Raw genomic sequence first — 20959 nt, forward strand, 5'->3', positions numbered from 1 at the left:
GTAATTTCGTTTGCACTGAAGTGAATAGATCCTGGCACGGATCGCCAAAAATGTCGTGTAAAATTAAGGTAAAAATAAGGAACTTGTTAATTTCCGAAAAGGAGATTAAGTTCTTTTTATTTTTTACTCAATTTATACAATTTTTTCGGTTCGCGATGATACACTTTCGATACTTGTATTAGTTAAGAATTTTTTTATTAGACTGACTGGATGATTTTGAAGGGAGCATTTATATTCTTCCATTCGTTGGAGTGGGAGAAGGTTTTGTTTATACTTAGTGTAAAATTCGGAGAACGGCTGGAGTGATCGAATGCCACTCAGGCGGCTGAGAACGGGTGCTGACCGGACGGTCACACGCGATAAGGCGTTCGGAATTTCGGTTTGTTATATACAGTTGCTTGAATTTCGTCTGTGACAACGGCGAGGTCGTCGGTCGGCCCTCTTTATGGAGCAGGACCAGTCTCGCCGTCCGCCACGCCCGGGAGTAGACTCCCTCCCTCAGGCATCTTGTGAAGAGGTGCCGGAGTCTGGGGGCCATGACCCCCATCACTTCCCCCCAGATCCGGCCAGAGATTCTGTCCGGGCCCGGTGCCACGTTGCGGGATGTCATTCTTCTGGTTGCCTCCCATATCTCTTCCTCCGTGACTTCCCAGTCGTCCCTCCATTCCAGCGGTCGTGTCGTTTGCCGTGGCCGTTCCGCCGCTCTGTTTTCTTGTGGGGGAAAGAGCGTTCCGGTGATCCGCGTCAGCAGCGCAGGTTCCATTTCTGTCGTTGCCAGGGGGCCCTTCGCGCGTAGTTTCTGCGTCACCGTCCTGTATGGCCTTCCCCATGGGTCCGACTCGACTGTTTCGACCAGTTCGGACCAGGCACGGTCCTTCGCTTTTTTAATTTCCTTTTGTAGCGAGCGCCGTAGCGCGCGGTACGCCCGGTAGCGCAAGGAGACTTCTTCTTCGTCGCGTCGTCGCCAGCGGCGGGCCCTTAGGTACTGTCTTCGGGCCCGGACACGCCTCGTCCTCAGTTCTGCGATGTCGGGGTTCCACCAGTAGACTGCTCTGCTTCGCACCGTGCCCGGTGTGGCCCGTGGCATGGATGCGTCGCAGATTGCTGTCATGGCTTGGCGGAGGTTCTCGGCCTCCTCTTCCACGTCTGCTTCGGTCGTCGTTGTCGAGGCCTCCCAGTTCCAAGCTGTTGCTATAGCAGCCGCCCGGAGTAGATCTTCATTCCTTTCCTTTATTTTCCATCTAGGCCTCGGCTCGTCTTTTTCTCGGCGGGCCGCGCCCGTCGTTTGTCGTCGGCATTCCAGGTCCAGGTGCGTCCACCTCCATGAATATGTAGAGGTCGTCCGACAGCGTCTCGACCCCTTCGGCCACTCTCCAGCCTGAGATCCGCCTGAATGCCTCGTGGGAGGCCCATGTTATGTCAACAATGGAGCTCCCTCTGCACGTCACGCAGGTACTGGTCGAGCCCCTGTTCACCAACAGAAGTCCAAGTCCCGCGGCCCAGTTTGATAGCGTGCGGCCGCGCGCGTTGATCCTGGCTTTCCGCCATTCCGTGGAGTGCGCGTTGAAGTCTCCCAGGACGAGCACTTGTCGGGGGAGTTGTCGCCTGACGCAGTCGCCAACTCCGTCTAGGAATTCCTCGAATGCTGCCCGTCCGCTGTTAGGTGACACGTACACGCCCACCACCATCATCGCTGCCCACTCGACCGCGGCGTACCCGTTGCCGCGTTCCAGCAGGGCTCCGTGGGCGAACGCCCCGGGCGTTGATGTCCAGGTGACGGCAACCATTCCGTCCGTGTCTCCGACCCACTCCGGGGAATCCAGAACTCTGTATGGTTCCGCCACCACCGCTAGGGCGGCCGTGCTCTCCCGGATGGTTCGGTGGAGCAGGTCTTGTGCTCGCCTTGACCTTCCCAGGTTAGTCTAGAGGATGCGCATTCTCAGTTCTTTGGTGTTCTTTCGTTACTTGTGGCTTCCTCCGTGCCCACCTCCTTGTTCGCGGGCTTAGGGTCGCTTTGCGACCGGGAGCCTTTCTCGCTGCCTCTTGCAGCCGTGGATCCGCGGGCGGCTCCTTTCGTTCCTTTCTTCGGGGGGGCGCAGGCCGGTCCCCCCATCCTGTGCACCGACGGTGCTCCAAGCGCCTCGCAGAGCAGGCATTTCGGGCTCGCAGTAATGCATGCTCTCGCCTGGTGCCCTGGTTCGCCGCATCTGAAGCACAGATGCCCCTTGTCCTCCTTGGCGGTGCAGATCTTCCCCGTGTGTCCTGTCCCAAGGCACCTGTAACACTGCAACGGTCTCCGTTCGATGGCTTCGACCTTCGCCGTCGACCAGCCTATGGCGACCTTTCCAGCCTGGGCCAGTTTCCTCACTGCACTGGCAGGGCCTCGTATCCACACGGTGCCAAGTCCGTTCCGGGCGGGGCGGATTTCTCCCAGCCGGAGGTCCTCCGGCTTGCAGCCGCTCTCCTTCGCCAGGGTGTTCTGGATTTCCGCCTTGGTGGCCGCTATGTCTATCAGGGACACCCTTGCCTCCGCGGCTTGGAAGGGTGTTGCCACGCGGACCTCGTTCGGGTCCAGAGCCCGCGTCAGCTGTGCTGCGAGCGCTGCGGCCTTCTCCCTTCCCTGGTCCTCAGGGACCTCTAAGATGACGCCTCCGGTGATGGTCTTCCGCATCCTCATCGTATTGATGCCGAGCTCGGTCAGAGAGACACTTTCCTTGGCCGCAGCCAGCACCTCCGCGTAGGATTGGCTCGATTTGTCCGTCAGGGTAATTGTTACCACTGACGTTCGCGGTGCGCGCGGGAGGGGCCCCCTGCCTCCCCCTCTTCGTGCGTTCTCCAATCCACTCTCCGGAGTTTTCCTCTGGCTCTCCGCCCCTGTCTCGGGGATCAGCTTCGTCGGCTGCTTCTTCCCTGCCTCCTTCTTCTTTCCGCTTCTTTTTCTTTCGATGGTCTGCCATTCCGTGACAGTTCTTCGGCCTCCCTTGGGCGCTGGGGCGTTTGGGGCTCCAGGCTCCATCCCTCTCGTGTTCGCGGCAGGAGCGACCTCCTTTCCTTCTCCTTTTTCTATTCTCTGCAGTCGTTCCTCCAGTCGGTGCAGCGAGGGTCTCATCTCCTCTACATGGTATTCGACTGCAGCGAGACGTGCCCTGTAGCTGCTCTCATCCGCGGTGGGGCGCGAGGCCAGCTCTTTTTGGAGTGCCTCTACCGCAGCCTCCAGTGTTGTTATGCGTCCTTGCGCTATAGTGAGTGCGTCGGTGACAGGGTCCATTCTCCTCACTATTTCTGTCACGCCCGCGGTGATGGTTCTCGCCGCCTCCTTCAGGGTTTTCCCCTGCGTGCCCTTGTGGCTGCGGGGTGCCTCGGCAGCCTTGGCCACCTCGGCGGCGCGGCGAATCAGTTCGGCTCCTATGTCCGCCGTTATGGCTGTTCTCATTTCTTCAGCCGGGTCCGCGGGGAGTTCGGGGGATTCATTGGCCTTCTTTCTCTTCGCTCGGGGTGCTTCTCTGGCGGGGGTTTCCTCCTCCTCTGTTGTTTCTTCGGTCCATATTCCCTCCTTGTCCAGCGTGAAGCGGGAGGGTCCCTCCTTTGACGGCATCGCCTTCGTCATGCTCCTGGTGCTGACGTGTGGCGGCTCCGCAGCCAGTTCCGTTTCCCTCCGTCCCCTAGCGTTTTCCTCTACCTCCTTCTCTTTCGCCATGGTTGCGTCTGTTTCCCCGTTGGGCGGGAAATGTCGCTCAGTCAGCACTTGTCACTCTGCCAGCCGCTGTCACTTTCGAGTGGCCCGCGCGACGCGCTTCGGCGCACGTGCCAATATGGCTGCGTCTGGGTAGTTCCTCGGGTAGCCCGTGTAGCGGCGCTGTTGTCACGCGTCCTAATATGGCTACTCCACCGTCCTAATCTCACACTTGGTTGGTTTTGCTTTAACGCCTTGTCCAAGCCAGATTTCTTGTATCTACACCCGCTTTGCGTTCACAGGCACTAGTCCTCCACTCTGGTTACCTCCCTTGCCTAAGCTCTCCAGTTTTCCGGAGATTTCGATTACGCTCGCAGCTCCGTCCTCTCTACGTCTGCCTCCCATATATCCCCCCACCAGAATCCAGTCGAGTCTGACCCATGGGGAAGGCCATACAGGAAGGTGACGCGAAAACTTCGCGCGAAGAGCCCCCTGGCATCGATGGAGATGGAACCTGCGCTGCTGCTGCAGATCATCGGAACGCTCTTCCCCTCGGAAGAGGAAAGTGCGGCAGAATAGTCGTGGGAAACAACCTGGACGGTGGAATGGACAGACGACTGGGAAGTCACGGAGGATGAGCGGTGGGAAGCGACCAGAAGAATGGCCCCCCGCGACGTGTCGCGGGGCCCGGACGGAATCCCGGACCGAATCTGGGGGAAGTGATGGGGGTCATAGCTCCCAAACTTCGGCTCCTTTACACGATATGTCTGAGAGAGGGAGTCTACCCCCGGGGCATGGCGAACGACGAGGCTGGTCTTGCTCCGTAAAGCTTCGGGCACTGGTGCTCAAGAGGAGATACACCCACATGAGAGTATGGGATCCTGGGAAACAAACGACCTAGGAACCGCCAAGGAGGACGCGTGGGACCAGTGGCGATCCCAGCTGATCAACGAGGGAAGCGAACATCGAGGCGCGGAGACGGTCCTCCCAAATTGGGAAACATGAAGAAGCCACCGCGGTCTCCCGCTCACCTACAGGATGATCCAGGTGCTCACGGGAGACGGCGTGTTCGGCGAGTACCTGATGAAAATCGGACGAGAAACGACGGACATCTGTCACCACTGCGTGGAGGGCTGGGACACGGCGCAGCACACGCTGGAGTTTTGTCCGGCGTGGGAGCTGTCCCTCTACACCCTGCGTCACGTCATAGGCGAGAGATTGACCCCCTCGGCGATCGTAGAAGCGATGCTGAGCAGGCCACAGGAATACGAGGCTGCCCGCCTCTTCTGCGAGCGAGTTATGCTCGCAACAGAACGGGCAGAAAGGGAGAGAAAAAGAAACTCTCACCCTTGTAGGATAACGCGATGGAGGGGGATGGCAGTCAGGCGGCCTAGAGCCGCTTCATCGCCGTCCCAAAGGACTGCGATTAGAAGGGGGGATGTCGCTAAGGGCAATGGACCCCCTGGCACCAAATTCCACAGTCATGGAATTGATAGGACTGGCTCGAATCAGAGGACGCGGAAGGGGGTGCAACTGAAGTTAATTCATAAGAGGTTCCTGGAGCACTCCTGTCGCACGCGTAGAATGGTCATCGTGGAGTCGGTAAGATTCCGACAATACTCTGCTGTTGCCGATTATTAGCAGCAGCGGAGTGTCCATGAGAATTTCTCCACGAGCAAGAAAGAAAAGTTTAGGATAGTACCCATTGGATGACGACGTTACAACGACCACGATTTTAGCGTGGCGAAACAGACTCGAAATGGGCGATCGAAATGCGCACACGAAATTCATTATGTATAACGCGCATGGTCTTTAGGATAGCTAACGGACTTGGCGATTATACATGCCTGAGGATCTACGTTATCAAGTCGTATTATATCAAAGGCTTATCAAGCATTAAGGAATGTTGAAATAGACAAAACTCTTGATAAAGCGAAAAAAGAATAGTATTTTCCGGAAATAAGAACCTGTATCATGAATTATATCAATCGATGTATAAATTGTTTGCATGTGAAGTGTCGGGAATTAAGCATTCTTGTTGTCTGTATCTTGGCTGTTTGAATCCGCTTAAGAAGAATAACACACCATTCCACACGGTCCATTCGGAATCATTGCAGAGTTACGAAACCGACATGTAACAACAATTATTTGTGGTTATAGCAAACACGTAGTCTTGAAAGCAGTCATGGACGCGGGAGTACAGTCCATTTTGCGAATCGTGAACGAGTTCATATCTCACTATGGCAAATCTGGTCGTATAATTACGGACAGAAGTGCAGCAATTCGGCGTATATTTTTGAAGAATTCCGTAAATATGCGAAGACTCAATATATTAAGATAGCGACAAGCGTACTACGAGCGAATGGTCAAGTAGAGCGTATTTTTTAACTTTCTATCAGCGATAACTGATTTGATTACAGGGGAATATTTGAACAAGAAATTGTGTCAACTGCAATGAACGATAAATAATTCTCAGCATAGAATAAAGAGTTGGACTCCGTGCAACATCGTTCTTAATGATAAGGTCATAGGGTTATTTGCACGCCCAGTAATACGACAAATTTGCTTTCAAGCTCCATGAAACATTAAGTAGACAAGAAGCGGATGCGTACAGTTCCAAAGACGACAGTTCGATAAGGGGCGGATTGCCTCGCGAAGATACAAAGTAGGCGATTTGACGACAACCAGACAAAATCGAAAGAAAATTCGTGGAATAATATAAGATATTAATTTGATAATTTGTGATGAAAAATGAATATTTACCGAAAAACATATAGTCGGATTTTCAACAGTTCCTACAAAATATGAAATTAATATTTTGTATTATTCCACGAACATAGTCAAAATATTTGCTTCAAAATAATAATAAATGCGATAGTTGTGCTTCTTTTCTATGTTGTGTGTGATTTTGCTGTGAACACTCGCGGAAGCAAAGGACTAGAGGAAACATTAATCCTCCCTACTCGGAAATATCATAGGACGGTTTTCGATATGTTCTTATGGACTTCCATGAGTAAGCAGGTTTAATTTTAGTCTGCCATTTCTTTTGCAAAACGTCGCGCGGGATTGTTTACGTCTCTGAATACTTCTCTACGTCTTCTTCTCTGCGACTTGTAAGAGGTAGGCTGTCGTTCGGACTGAGAATCACTGTGCACCCCGCTGCTTAGGCTGACTTCCTTTCGTTCATGTAAGGAGATTTATTCGTATGCACGGATATTTTGGCCAATTTTTAATTTCTAATAACTAAAAAACAAAGCCGAAAACGCAAATATTTTTTTCTTTATTTTCGTCCTATTTTCGTGCCAAGAATCGCCCCTTAAAACTCTTGTTTCTGTTGATCGCCCCGCCACTGGTCGTTCGCGGGTGTCAATACCGGGGAAAAATGGGAAAACCCACGTTTCCCCACTTTTTACCTGATGGAGCTTAACCATAAGGAACCTCTTAACTCCAAAAGTTTTATATCACTTGACGGCCTTAACGGTAAATCGACATGCCTATTTTTACGACAGTTCCTTATGATTATTACGGTCCAACTAATTGTATTGACGTAGCGAGTGGCCGTTTCGACCAAGGGATAATTCTGACGGATGTAAAAAGTCACCGGATGGTATTATCCCTTGCAAGTAATTAGGGTTTTGCATGGAAATACATGCTTCCTTCGAAATTCCATATTTTCTGACACTTAGTTATGTGAATTAATAAACGTTTCAACGGTAGCTTATGAAATATATTTAATATTTAAATTTCTCTCTTTTTGAATGCAGATTGTATCTATTCTTTATTGACTCACACAACTAGTCGATAAAGCTATAATAGATTATACACTGCGTATTTACTGTTATCTATAGTAAGCTATAGTAACTATAGAAACATTACTTGCGGCACATTTTTAATCTCATTTCAGAGCGTTGTATTAAATAAAATTCCTCAACGTTGCAAAAACCGTACCGATAACCGATATAAAAATCATCGCATGACCGCCGGAAGGATTCATTCATAAATCAAACGCCATGTAATTTATATTCATCAAACATAGTAGAGGGTATTTCTTTGTCAATGACACATATACTTTCTATTTAATGATAATTTCGTTCCTATTAATAATACTTTCAATCCCGTACATTTTCCATCACGATATGTATGATACTGATCGTTTATTATATACATAAGAAAAAATTTAATAAAGTAGCACTAGTAATAAATGCATATGTAAATTCTTAGTCCGTAGGAAGTGTCTCATATATAATTCATGTGTCGGTCTATAGTCTTGAAATAATTATAGAGCCGGACTGGATACATTAATTTCAGCTAAAATCTGATAAGTAGCAATATTCAACTACAAAATATTAAAATTTTATAATTTTTTACTTTACATTAATACGTATCTTATAATCCGTAGAAATACATAAAAAGAGGAAGAAATTAAACGTTTTATGTAATGTTTCAATGGAAAAAGCGTAACAAATTAAATGAAATAATTTATCCAACTGTACGGATCACTGATGCTCCTTAACATAATATAATATTTCACGGAAAAATACAAACAAGTGAAAGTTGCGAAAAATATGTAATAATTATTGAATTTGGAGAGAAATCATATCGTGGACAGGGAAGAAGTAGTTACGAGTATGGAGGAAATATTTGACAGCGGGTGGAAAGAACAGAGCGAAGGAGTATTAAAACAGAGAAATAAGGTTTTTTTTTATTTATTTGTTAAAATTACAATCAATTCTCGCGTTGAGAATTTTCAGTAATTTTTCTGGCGTGGCGCAGTGACATGCCTGATTATTTATAATAAGTTAATACTTATTATAGATAAGTATAATTTATAAGTAAGTATTATAAATAAGTAAATATTACTTAATTTAGATAACTAATTGAATCTAGCGTTTCGGTCTAGCGGGTAGTGCCTCTTCAGCCTGCGAATCTGGTCCGTCGTATCAAGTAGTTCCGTGATTTGGGGGTTTCGGTGTTTGTTGACTCTTTTGCTATATCTGTCGCTATATTTTGCTATTTCCTCTTTGACTGTGGGTATCTTAAGGTAGCGATGAATTGTTTCGTTGGTAACGTACCAAGGTGCGTCTATTAAGGATCTTAGCGTTTTCGATTGGAAGCGTTGAAGTACTTCAATGTGGAGTTACTTGCTGTTCCCCACAGTTGGATTCCGTAGGTCCAGACAGGTTTTATTACGGTCTTGTAGAGGGTAATTTTATTCTGTATGTTTAGTTTCGAGCGCCGGCACGTGAGCCAATAGAATTTTTTTAGTTTGTCCTTTAGTTGCTTCGTTTGATCTGAGATGCGTTTTTCCACGTTAGTCTCCTGTCCAGGGTCATTCCCAGGTATCGGACTGAGTCCCTGCTAGTAACTGTTGCATTGTTGATGGTGACCTGGGGGCAGGTTTGTTTTCGGAGCATGAAGGTTACATGTGAGGATTTCTTTTCGTTAATTTTGAAGCCCCATTTATGAAACCACTTTTCCATGGAGTCGAGACTTCGCTGGAGAGTGGATGAGGCTATTACGGGGTCTGCGTGGGTAGCTAATAGCGCTGTGTCGTCTGCAAATGTCGCTATTGTTATCTCGTTTGATATAGGTAAGTCGGCAGTGTAGATGGAGTACAGTAGGGGTCCGAGGACACTACCTTGGGGTATGCCGGATTCTATTGGGAATGTTGCGGAAGTGGCGTCTAGGCATTTAATCATGAATTGTCTATTGGTTAGGTAGGATTTTAGGATGGAGTAGTAGGGGTGAGGTAAGATCTTTTTAAGCTTGTATAGTAGCCCTTCATGCCACACTTTGTCGAATGCCTGTTGGATGTCTAGGAAAACGGCTGAGCAGTATTTTTTCTTTTCGAGTGTTTGGCTGATTGTATGGGTTATGCGGTGGATTTGCTCTACTGTTGAATGTTGTTTTCGGAAGCCGAATTGGTGATCTGGGAGTGTTTTCAAGTTCTCTAGGAGTGGAAGGAGTCGATTCGTGAGCATCTTCTCGAATAGTTGCGTTGTTTAGTTTGCGTTTGTCATCCGGTGTTCTATGGGTCTGCCATACTCTTCTTAGTCTACGTTTTTCTTCTATTTTTTTTAATATGTATTGGGGATATTCTTGTTTGCTGATGGACGTCTTTGTTGGTGTGGAGAGGCGGATGCGTTTATTATGCTCGTGTTTAAATATTCCGTGGCTGCTTCAATTTCTTCCTTAGTTTTTAGTGAGGTTAGGGCTGAAGTTGAGTGAGTAAAGACTTCTCTAAAGAGCTGCCAGTTGGTGTGTTGGTTGTAAATGGAGCCATTTGGTGTATTCTCGATGATTGTTGAGCTGACTGTTGCTATCACGGGGGAATGATCAGAAGAGAGGTCAGCCGAGGAGTTGATTTGGACGTGTCTTGATGAAATATTTTTAGTTACGAAGAAGTCCAGAAGGTCGGGTATTTTGTTAGTGTCGGTGGGCCAGTATGTTGGTTCGTATGTGGTGAGGTAGTTGGGGTTGTTGGTTATTATGCTGTTTAAGAGCTTTTTGCCTCTTGCTGTAACCAGTCTGCTGCCCCATTGGGTGTGCTTGGCGTTATAGTCTCCTCCTGCTATGAATCTATTGCCCAGGGTGTCCAGGAAGTTATCAAAGTCTTCTTTGGTGATGGAGTGTCTGGGAGAGCAGTATACTGTTGAAGTGGTGATCGTGCCATGACAGTCTTCTGTTGCTACGTTTGTTGCTTGGTGGTAGTCTTTCTGGAATGATGGAAGTTCGTAGTGCTTAATACTTGTTTTGATTATGATTCCGGTGCCACTGTGGGCCTTTCCGCTGGGGTGTTGGGTATGGTAGAATTTGTAACCATTTATTTTCAGATAGTTTTTGTGGGTGAAGTGGGTTTCCGATACGAGCATTACGTCGATTTGCTGGTGTTTTAGGAAGAGTTCTAGTTCAAGTTTGTGTTGTGCTAGACCGTTGGCGTTCCAAAGAGCTATGCGTCTTGGTTTTATTTTGCGTCGGGGCGTACTAATTTATCCATGATGAGTGTTAGTAGCGATAGCAAATTATTTATTTGCTCCGATTGTTTCTCTATTAGCTTTTCAAGCCTAGAGAAGTTGTCTGTGTTAGGGACACTATTTTGGGAAAGATCCCTTTGGCTATTCGGGTTATTTTGGATGCCTTGTACTGCTTGGGCATAGGAGGTTGAGATGGTGATGAATTTAGTAGGACTGGGTGTTTGGTTGGTTGAGGGGAATGGGGTAGTCGTGAATTTCGGCGGGCTGGGTGTTTGGTTGGTTACCTCTTTTGCTCTGAGTTTAGGGTACCTGTTTGTGTATAGGGTTTTATAGGCTGAGCAGCCTTTATAGTTGGCAGGATGGTCACCTTGACAGTGGATGCATTTCGCTGGGGTTTCCGGTGATTTAATGCACTGGTCAGTGGACTAAATGGACTTATCTTCGTGCGACAAGTTGTTATCTATTTATACCTACTCAACAATGTAATTTAAGTGTTGGAAATATATAATTTATAATTCTGTGAATCACAGTGTTCTACTAACTGAATCACCCCTATTGTCTTAACCGAAATCAGGAGATCGATCAATTCGTGGTGTCGATTGCTATAATCGTAACGGGATCTTACGACTCCCGTTGACGTCTCTCCTCGCGATTGCGTCTCCCCGCGATTGGTCGAAAATACAATCCATTTCTTAAGTCTCACAAATGTCCTTAAAACTTAAATTTTGGATGTTCTAGGGACATTTCTCCCGAAAGTCCTACGAATATTCTCAAGGCCAAATTTCGAATATTTTACTACTATCCATTTCGTAAATCCGAAGAATTAAATATCAGATGTTATAAGAACAATCATTTTGTAGATTTTACAGATAAGAATTTCACTTTACAGATTAAATTAAACATTTACAGATTAAACCACAGATTTTACAAGGACAACCGTTTCCTAAGTTTCACAGTTAAATATTGCAATATTTTGAGAACATTCATTATAAAAGTACAAGGTTTCCAATTCCATAAATTTTTGCAATTCTCGCAAAGTTTCCATGTTTAGGCTATACACGCACTAGAAATTCTAATTTCAGGAAGTAGTAATGCAATAAATTGTTTAAATTTCGATCGCGAAGAATCTGCGTCTAACTATACATAATTAGAACAAGATGTTCTCAAAAGATGTGCTGCAAGCGGAAAGTAAATGATTCCCTATTTGTTACGCCATGCGGCTTGCCATAGATCATATTCTTAACCGTCGGTCGCGGCACTATAATGTCGCGGACGGATCGTCGCGGCTGCCCGACAAATAAACATTGTAGTGGCAAGCGCATGGCTCATTAAGCGGAGCGACCTCCAGAGGCGTCGATTCGTGGCCGTTATTTTATCTGGCGTAAACAAATGTGGCGTGATCCGAACGTAGTGGGGGTCACCTTCCAGAAAAAACCAACAAATCGAAGGGCGGACAGAACGTTTCGAGAAGCCAAACAGTCAATACATATCTTATATCGCGCATTACGTAGTTACATTTCTTTTGTTGTTCCATTTATATCTTTCTAATTAATAAGTTGTTGAAATAAACGTTAATTTATTAGTGTTAACACAGTGCTATATTCATTAAACCACCTCTGTTATCCTAAACGAAACAGGGGAACGACTATTTCGCGGCGTCGATTAACATAATCATAGCGAGAATTTACAACTCTCGTTGACGTGCTATCTCGCGATCACGTCTCTCCGCGAACGGTCGTAACACTATTCAAAAGTAGGTCCAAAATGTACAATGACAATTTTTGATACGAAGTTTTGTTTTCGAAAAAATTGACGCTGGAGATTCGTCTAGTACGCATGCACTTGCAAGGACAATCCATTGAATGGGCTAGAACTTAGGTATCCTATTCGGCGGTACGAGCCATATGGTGGTTCCCTGTGTACTGGAAGTCGAAAATATAGAATAACAATTTTCCATATCAATCCGTTATCGTAAAATTTCTGCATATCAAGAAACGTGACTGCTTTTAGTTTTAAAACATGTGCTAATTTATTGGTACGTCTATGAGAGAACGACATAATGTGAGGTAATAGTCGTGTAATACCAAAACATTTCTTTTTTTCGATGCTTCGATTGTAGATTATTAAAAATAGATTATCAAGAAAGGTAAAAAATATTGGAAAGATAAAAAAAAGTCAACACCACACGGAGTTCCCAGGCGGTCACCCATCCAAGTGTGGCGGCACTTGACAGTAAACTTCCCAACAGTTTACGTCGCGTGACGCACGACACAAAGACCCTATACCTGCGGACAAGATGATTGCCAGATGTCGATACATTCGTACCGAATATTTCCAGCTAGCCTAAGGACCGCTATAAATCTTAGGATTTATTTTAGCTAAGGTCCTCCAAAGAGACAAACAGTCTTTGTTTATCAGTCTCGAAGTCGACCACCTACCACGGGGACACACCAGAAATCTGCTATCTCTCACGTACGATGCTTCCCGCTAGCAACACCCTCTCAAGGGCAACTAGCATCCTTTTCCAACGACCAACACGAATTAGCCAATAAACATTAACGTACATTTCCCTCACTTTCCGAACCAAAGCTTTTCTCAACGAATCCGATGCCTTCGCATCCTTAGACACATCCCAACGCAGTCTTCCTCCGCAGCAGCATCGCGACAAAAAAGTCAGTCTATTACCGCGAGTCAACATATCACGATCGTTATACTTACACGGTTCGAGCCGAATAATTATCTAAGCTCTCGACATCTCGCGCAATCATTGTCCGCACTCGCAGCGCATCCCGAATCGTAGCTATCCAAGCTCTATCTTATAACCGCGCATTCGCGAACCGAATACAATCGCGAATCCTGCATCAAGTGTACTCATTGACATTAGAGTGAATAAACATTTATCGTTCAATAAATGTGAGTTTTCCTTCCGACCCTATCACGACATACCACCTCAAAGTGGTGACCCCGACGTGATTATCAGTGAAAGAGGTGACCGTGATAGTGCTCGTGAAACGTAACACAGTGAATCTAAATCAGTTCGAAATGACCAATAACGCCCATTCCGCACGTACGACGGCCGGCGGGGACAACGCAGACTCGATAAACGCCCTTCTCCGCGTGCCACCGTTCTGGTCTGACGACGTCGACTTGTGGTTCAAGATGCTGGAAGTGCAGTTCGAAACTGCCCGGATCACGAGTGACCAAGAAAAATACCAGGTCGTCATCGCGAATCTCGACAAGTCGCACGCGAGATTAATTCGAGACGTATTCGACGCCGCACCGGCGACAGGGCGTTACGCGTACGTCAAAAAGGAGCTCATCAAGCGATTGGGAGAGTCGGACACCAAGAGACTCCGACAGGTAATCGAGAACGAGCGAATGGGGGACAGGAAGCCCTCTCAGTTTTACCGCGATCTCAGAAGCCTAGCCATCAATTCGTTAGCAGACGATGTCGTCCTCACCGTCTGGGAAGGTTGACTTCCACCGCGCATACGGAGCATCCTAGCCTCTGTACAGAACAACGATCCGGAATCCCGCATACAAATTGCCGATAACATTTACGAAGCCACCCCGGAATCAGGGCAGATCGCCGCGGCCAGCGCAGGCCGACTACCTACGATAACCCTCCCACCTGGCCAGAACAGCGGAATAGGCGACGCCATGGCAGCCTTGGTCAACTTGATCACCGAGCGGTTAGCGCGAATCGACGCCCATATGAGCGAGATACGAGCGCTAGTAGCCGAGCAAAGAAGCAATGAACACCGTAGGGCACGAGCACAATCACGCTCGCGTACACAATTCCGCCGCCGTTCGCGCCCTCGCGATCCGCCGCGGCAAGACGGGCTGTGTTACTATCACGCACAGTTCCGAGAAAGCGCGAGAAAGTGCACACTCCCTTGCTCGTGGAACTCGGGAAACGGGACCAGCCGTCCGTAAAAGCGGCAAACGACGACGGTTTGGCATCTCGCCGCATATTCGTAACGGACAAGAACTCGCGGATCTCCTACCTCATCGACACCGGCGCCGATGTTTGCGTATACCCGCGCAACAAGCTACACGGACACGTGAACAGAAGCGAGTACGAGCTGTTCGCGGCCAACGGCACACGAATCACAACATACGGCACCGTCGCGATCAACCTAAACCTGTCCCTACGCAGAGCATTTAAGTGGGATTTTACCGTAGCCGACATCAAAACACCCATCATCGGCATGGATTTTCTAAGCCACTACGGGTTGCTCGTGGACCCGCGAAACAAAAGGCTTATCGATACGATAACACAGACGTCATCAAGGGGATACACCGCCACAACAGACGAAGCGTCCGTCAAGACCGTCATCGGCGAATCACCATACCACCAACTCCTGGCAGAATTCCCGGACCTCACCCGCCCACCGATCTTCGGAAAAGAGAGAATTCGACACGGTGTGCTACACCACATCGAAACTACACCTGGTCCACCAGTCTACAGCAAACCGCGTCGGCTTGCACCTGATCGACTTAAAGAGGTAAAAGCGGAATTCGAACGCATGATCGAGCAAGGCTTGTTGCGACCATCGAAAAGCCCGTGGGCATCACCCTTGCACGTAGTGCCGAAAAAGGACGGAAACTTGCGACCATGCGGCGACTATCGCGCGTTGAACGACCGCACCGTACCCGACAGGTACTCGCAGCCACATATCGAAGATTTCGCGCAACATCTCCACGGTAAGCGTATCTTTTCAAAAATCGACCTAGTCCGCGCTTACCATCAAATCCCGATAGGGCCCGAGGATATCGAAAAAAACCGCGATAACAACGCCTTTCGGACTTTTCGAAGCAACAAACATGATGTTTGGGCTTCGGAACGCCGCGCAAACATGTCAGCGTTTCGTCGACGAAATCACACGCGGGCTCGACTTCGTTTACGCGTACATCGACGATTTCCTCATAGCCTCGGACGACGAAAACCAACACCGCGAGCATTTGAAAATCTTGTTCAACCGTCTTAACGATTACGGGGTTGTGATAAACCCCACGAAATGCGAATTCGGCGTGCGTGAAATCACATTCCTCGGATACTCGGTAAACTCCGACGGAATTAAGCCCCCGCCCGAACGAGTCGAAGCGATCGTAAAATTGCCGAAACCCGCGAACGCCAAACAACTACGTAGGTACCTCGGTATGATAAACTTTTACCGACGTTTCATATCGGGTGCCGCAAAAACATTCAAGCCACTTAACGACATGTTAAAAGGCGCGAAAAAGGGCAACGCGCCCATCGAATGGTCGGAACAGTCGGAAAACAGCTTTCGCGAATCGCAGCGTGCTCTCGCGGACGCCACGATGCTGGCGCATCCGATACCAGGTGCGCCGATCAGCCTCACGGTAGACGCGTCCGACTACGCAATAGGGGCAGTATTACAACAACGCGCGAATAACCAATTACAACTGCTAGGATTCGCCACGAAATCTTTGACCCCCGCTCAGCAAAAATATAACGCGTACGATCGCGAACTACTCGCGATATACACCGCAGTTAAACATTTTCGACACGCCTTAGAAGGCAGAAACTTTACAATATACACCGACCATAAACCTCTTACCTTCGCTTTCAAACAAAAATTAGAAAAATGTTCACCGCGACAATTCCGACATTTAGACTACATAGGACAATTCACCACCGACATTCGATACATAAAGGGGCTAGACAACAACGTAGCCGACGCTCTGTCGCGCATCAACGCGATAGGGAAGTCGTTGGATCACCAAACTCTTGTCACAGACGAAATTCGAGCAGCTCTATATAATAAACCGAAATTCCGAACGCCTTATCGCGTGTGACCGTCCGGTCAGCACCCGTTCTCAGCCGCCTGAGTGGCATTCGATCACTCCAGCCGTTCTCCGAAGTTTACACTAAGTATAAACAAAACCTTCTCCCACTCCAACGAATGGAAGAATATAAATGCTCCCTTCAAAATCATCCAGTCAGTCTAAAAAAAATTCTTAACTAATCCAAGTATCGAAAGTGTATCATCGCAAACCGAAAAAATTGTATAAATTTAGTAAAAAATAAAAAGAACTTTATCTCCTTTTCGGAAATTAACAAGTTCCTTATTTTTATCTTAATTTTACACGACATTTTTGGCGATCCTGCCAGGATCTATTCACTTCAGTGCAAACGAAATTACGATTTCGGCGTACGCGCATCATTGAAGATCGAAGGATCAACGGCCCCAGTGCAAATCTTTGCTACTACGAAGCCCTGCAGCAACTTTCAACGTTCCACTACGGTGAAACTAGACGAGAGGACTACGGTCAGCGCAGAGCAAGTCTACGAATAAGATTCGGAATCTAGAACCAACCAGAGAGGAAACATCCCTGAGACTCCTCAACGGTCATAGCTACTACGGTAAGCTGAAAAATCTGGATTCATTTTCACGATACCGTGTGAGAAAACCCAGTTTCTCAAGCGCTTCGAGTCCAAATAGCAACAGTAGTTCAGACTCAATAAGCTCAATTAGAATCATGCCCACATCACGAAAAGACAAAGTCGAAACTATTGAAACCGTTTCTACAAACGGAGGTACGGACAATTCGATTCGTGCCATACTCGACGTAATTCAAAAACAAATTGAAATTCTTGCGCAACGTGTAGAAGAGACACAACGGACGGCCGACAGTGAAAATAAGAAGCATGCAGCGGAAATAGAATTATTAGGCAAAAATATCTCTAAAATAAAAATAGGACGCGACGCTACTACAGAACTAGGCTCCCTTATTACTATGGACGAATCTGTTGCCGCGAGAGATAGAACTTCCCCACCATGCGTTCCAATTCGAACAGAAGAAGACAACCATCCCTCTTACGAAGACCGTCCACCGCAATTCGCCTCTCCGAGCTTACGGGCCAAAGACGCGATAGTATGTATTCCGCAATTAAACGGCGAAGACAATATCGGAGTAGAAGAATTCATACGCGAAGTACGCGAATTACGAGCCATGTGTAGCGAACCTACGTTACTATTAAAAATGATTAAAATCGGGAAAATCACGGGTAAAGCCGCAATGGCCATCTGCAATATATCGATATACGAATACGGACACCTGTACGATGCCCTAAGACGAAACGTAGCCACCCAAGACTCTGTTAGAGAACATCAAGACCAGCTACGCGAAACGAGACAGCGTCACGAGGAAAGTGTGCAAAGTTATATCATCAGGTTCCGCAGAGCATTCAATAAGTTACAATACAGTATAACGAACGAATACCGTGACGAAATTACTAGACGAGCTATGAACGACAGGATTTTAAAAGACTCCGTGATCGATTTTATCCGAGGCCTGAAAGGCGAAATAGGACAATTACTACTCGCCAATCCACCATACAATATCCTTGAAGCCGAAAAGAAAGCCACCGACATCGAGCGATTCTTCAGGGAAGATCGAAATCGACGACTAAAACCAATAGAACGATTACGACTTCCTGAGCAGCAACGACTAACAACCAATAATCCTAATCAGATCACTAAAAAACCAACTCCAACACCCAATCCAATGCCAAGAAGCTTCCGACAAACCGAACAAATACCACCTGCCCAAAGGACACAATTAAAATGCTTCAAATGCAACCAAATCGGACATGTCTCCAGTCAATGTAAAAATTTTCGAACACCCTGCCAATTTCCGAGACCACCAGCAGTTCACAATCTCGAGACACACAAGGAAGAAATAGAGGAACCAATAGACCAGACCTACGAATTAACGCCACAACAGGAAGACTACCCACAGTACTTTTACGATCCGACGGACAGCGACATAAATTCCTCATTGACAGCGGAGCAGGAATTAATATACTCAAGCGAAGATGCGTATTACGACCAAGAATAACAAAAGAACGGAAATTCTCGATGGGACACTCTAAATTTAAAACCAACGAACACGCTTTGATAAAACTATTTGGCAAAACTCTAGAATTTTTTGTGGTAGAAGACAACTTTCCAATTATAGAAGACGGCATACTCGGTTTGCCAGCCCTATCTAAATTCAAATTTGAACTCTCGAATCAACAATTAAAACTTGACAATAATATACTTTTATTGCAACAGGAAAACGACGTACCTCCAAAACAAGCAGTGTCAAAAACAGCCTACCTGGAAGGAAAACCGACAACGATATGCTTTATCAATGGTGGTGAGTGCCCAGCCAAAATGACTAATTTTATCGAAAATTCAAATACGTATGATCAAGTCTCCACGTTTAAAGATTTAGTTAGACTTTCGCATATAGAGAAAACCCTCCGTGAACCAATCGAAAAAATATTGCTGTTCTACCTCGACGTATTCAATCTAGAGACCGACTTATTACCATGCACTAATCTTGCTAAACACACAATAACGTTAAAAGAAAATAAAATCATTAACACAAAATCTTACCGACCGCCTGAATGCCATAAAGAAGAAATCAAACGACAAATGGACGAAATGCTACAAAAGAACATTATAGAACCATCTGATTCTCCTTACAATTCACCAGTCTGGGTAGTACCAAAAAAGGCAGACGCCTCAGGGAAACACAAATGGCGAATTGTAATAGACTTCAGAAAAATAAACGAACTAACTGACCAGGACGCATATCCATTACCTGACATAGACGACATACTATCCCAACTAGGCAACGCAAAATTCTTCTCAGCCCTCGATTTATCCTCCGGATTCCACCAAATCCCAATGGACATAGACTCTAAAAAGTACACAGCATTCTCCACACCACAAGGACACTATCATTACAATAGGATGCCATTCGGTTTAAAGAATGCACCTGCAACATTTCAACGCATGATGGATACCGCGCTAAGAGGACTCATAAATAAACATTGCTTCGTATATTTAGACGACATTATAATATTCGGACAGTCGATTGAAGAGCACAATAGCAACCTCGCGATAGTATTGCAACGCCTACGCGAACTCGGACTCAAAATACAGCCGGACAAATGCGAATTTCTCAAACCAGAATTAGAATATCTTGGACATATAGTAACCGCCGAAGGTGTAAAGCCAAATCCCAAAAAATTAGAAGCCGTTAGCAATTTCAAACAGCCACGTAATCCCACAGACATCAAATCGTTCTTAGGACTAGCAGGTTATTACCGTAAGTTCATCAGAAACTTTTCTAAGATCGCGAAACCATTGACCGAACTTACAAAAAAGGAGACACCATTTCATTGGACAGATAAAACCCAGGAAGCATTCCAGACATTAAAAGACAAACTCTGTTCATCACCCGTACTAAAATTCCCAGACTTTGCGAAACCATTCACATTAACGACTGACGCCAGCAACGAAGGTATAGGTGCAATCTTATCACAGGACGGACATCCATGTTGTTATATCTCGCGAACTCTAAACCCACCGGAACGAAATTATTCCACTACAGAAAAAGAACTTTTAGCAATAGTATGGGCCGTGAAACGCCTCCGACAATATCTGTTAGGACGGAAATTCCTCATCCGAACCGATCACCAAGCACTAAAATGGTTACAGAATTGCAAAGACCCCTCATCACGCTTGATGAGATGGCGATTAAAACTAGAAGAATACGAATACGACATAGAATACACGAAAGGAAAAGATAATACTGCAGCCGACGCACTATCTAGAATACATGTTCTGACCAGACGACGCGAAAATTTGAACATAGAACTCGATAAAAAATATCACGATTGGGAAAAATCTACCGACGCGTTACCCAAAATTCTCAAAATGACTCCGAACCGTAAATCTTTCTATCAATTATCCAAAACAGAGCTAGGAAATTACGACAGAATCGAATGGTTAACTAAATTAAACGAAATTATTCATATAAACGAAAAGATAGGTATAGGCGACGACAGTTTCACAGAGACCGAAAAGAACGCGATCAAACAAATTTTACTATTCCTGAACGACACCGTAAAAGAATTAAATTTTGCATGGGAACCAATTCAAACATATAGCGACGAAGAAATAGACGAATTATTGAAAGAAAATCACGATTTAGTAGGACACCCCGGTATACAAAAGACATACGATCGCATTCGTGAACGGCACAGAGTACCAGATTTGATGAAACGTATACAACAACATATAGAATCATGCGACACCTGTCAAACATCTAAAACTACACGTATCAGACCGCGCGAAGAACCTTGTATCACCGACACACCCCTCGAACCAAACAATAAAATTGCTATGGACTTATTAGGCCCACTGAAAAAGACGAAAAAAGGCAATCAGTACATTCTATCCGTACATGACGAATTGACAAAATACTTGATACTCGTACCACTAAA

The 20959-nt window shown here is 46.4% G+C and overlaps 1 protein-coding gene across 1 annotated transcript; it reads right to left on the reverse strand.

Moving 5' to 3' along the window:
* Positions 1–1939: 1939 nt before the first annotated feature.
* Positions 1940–3697, reverse strand: LOC117206221. Its single transcript, XM_033445358.1, has one exon. It carries the CDS (start codon positions 3695–3697, stop codon positions 1940–1942), a length of 1758 nt encoding a protein of 585 aa, XP_033301249.1.
* Between the last annotated feature and the right edge of the window lie 17262 nt (positions 3698–20959).

Source organism: Bombus bifarius, unplaced genomic scaffold (assembly GCF_011952205.1).
Source record: "Bombus bifarius isolate JDL3187 unplaced genomic scaffold, Bbif_JDL3187 scf7180000007999_frag, whole genome shotgun sequence".
Taxonomy (NCBI): Eukaryota; Metazoa; Arthropoda; class Insecta; order Hymenoptera; family Apidae; genus Bombus; species Bombus bifarius.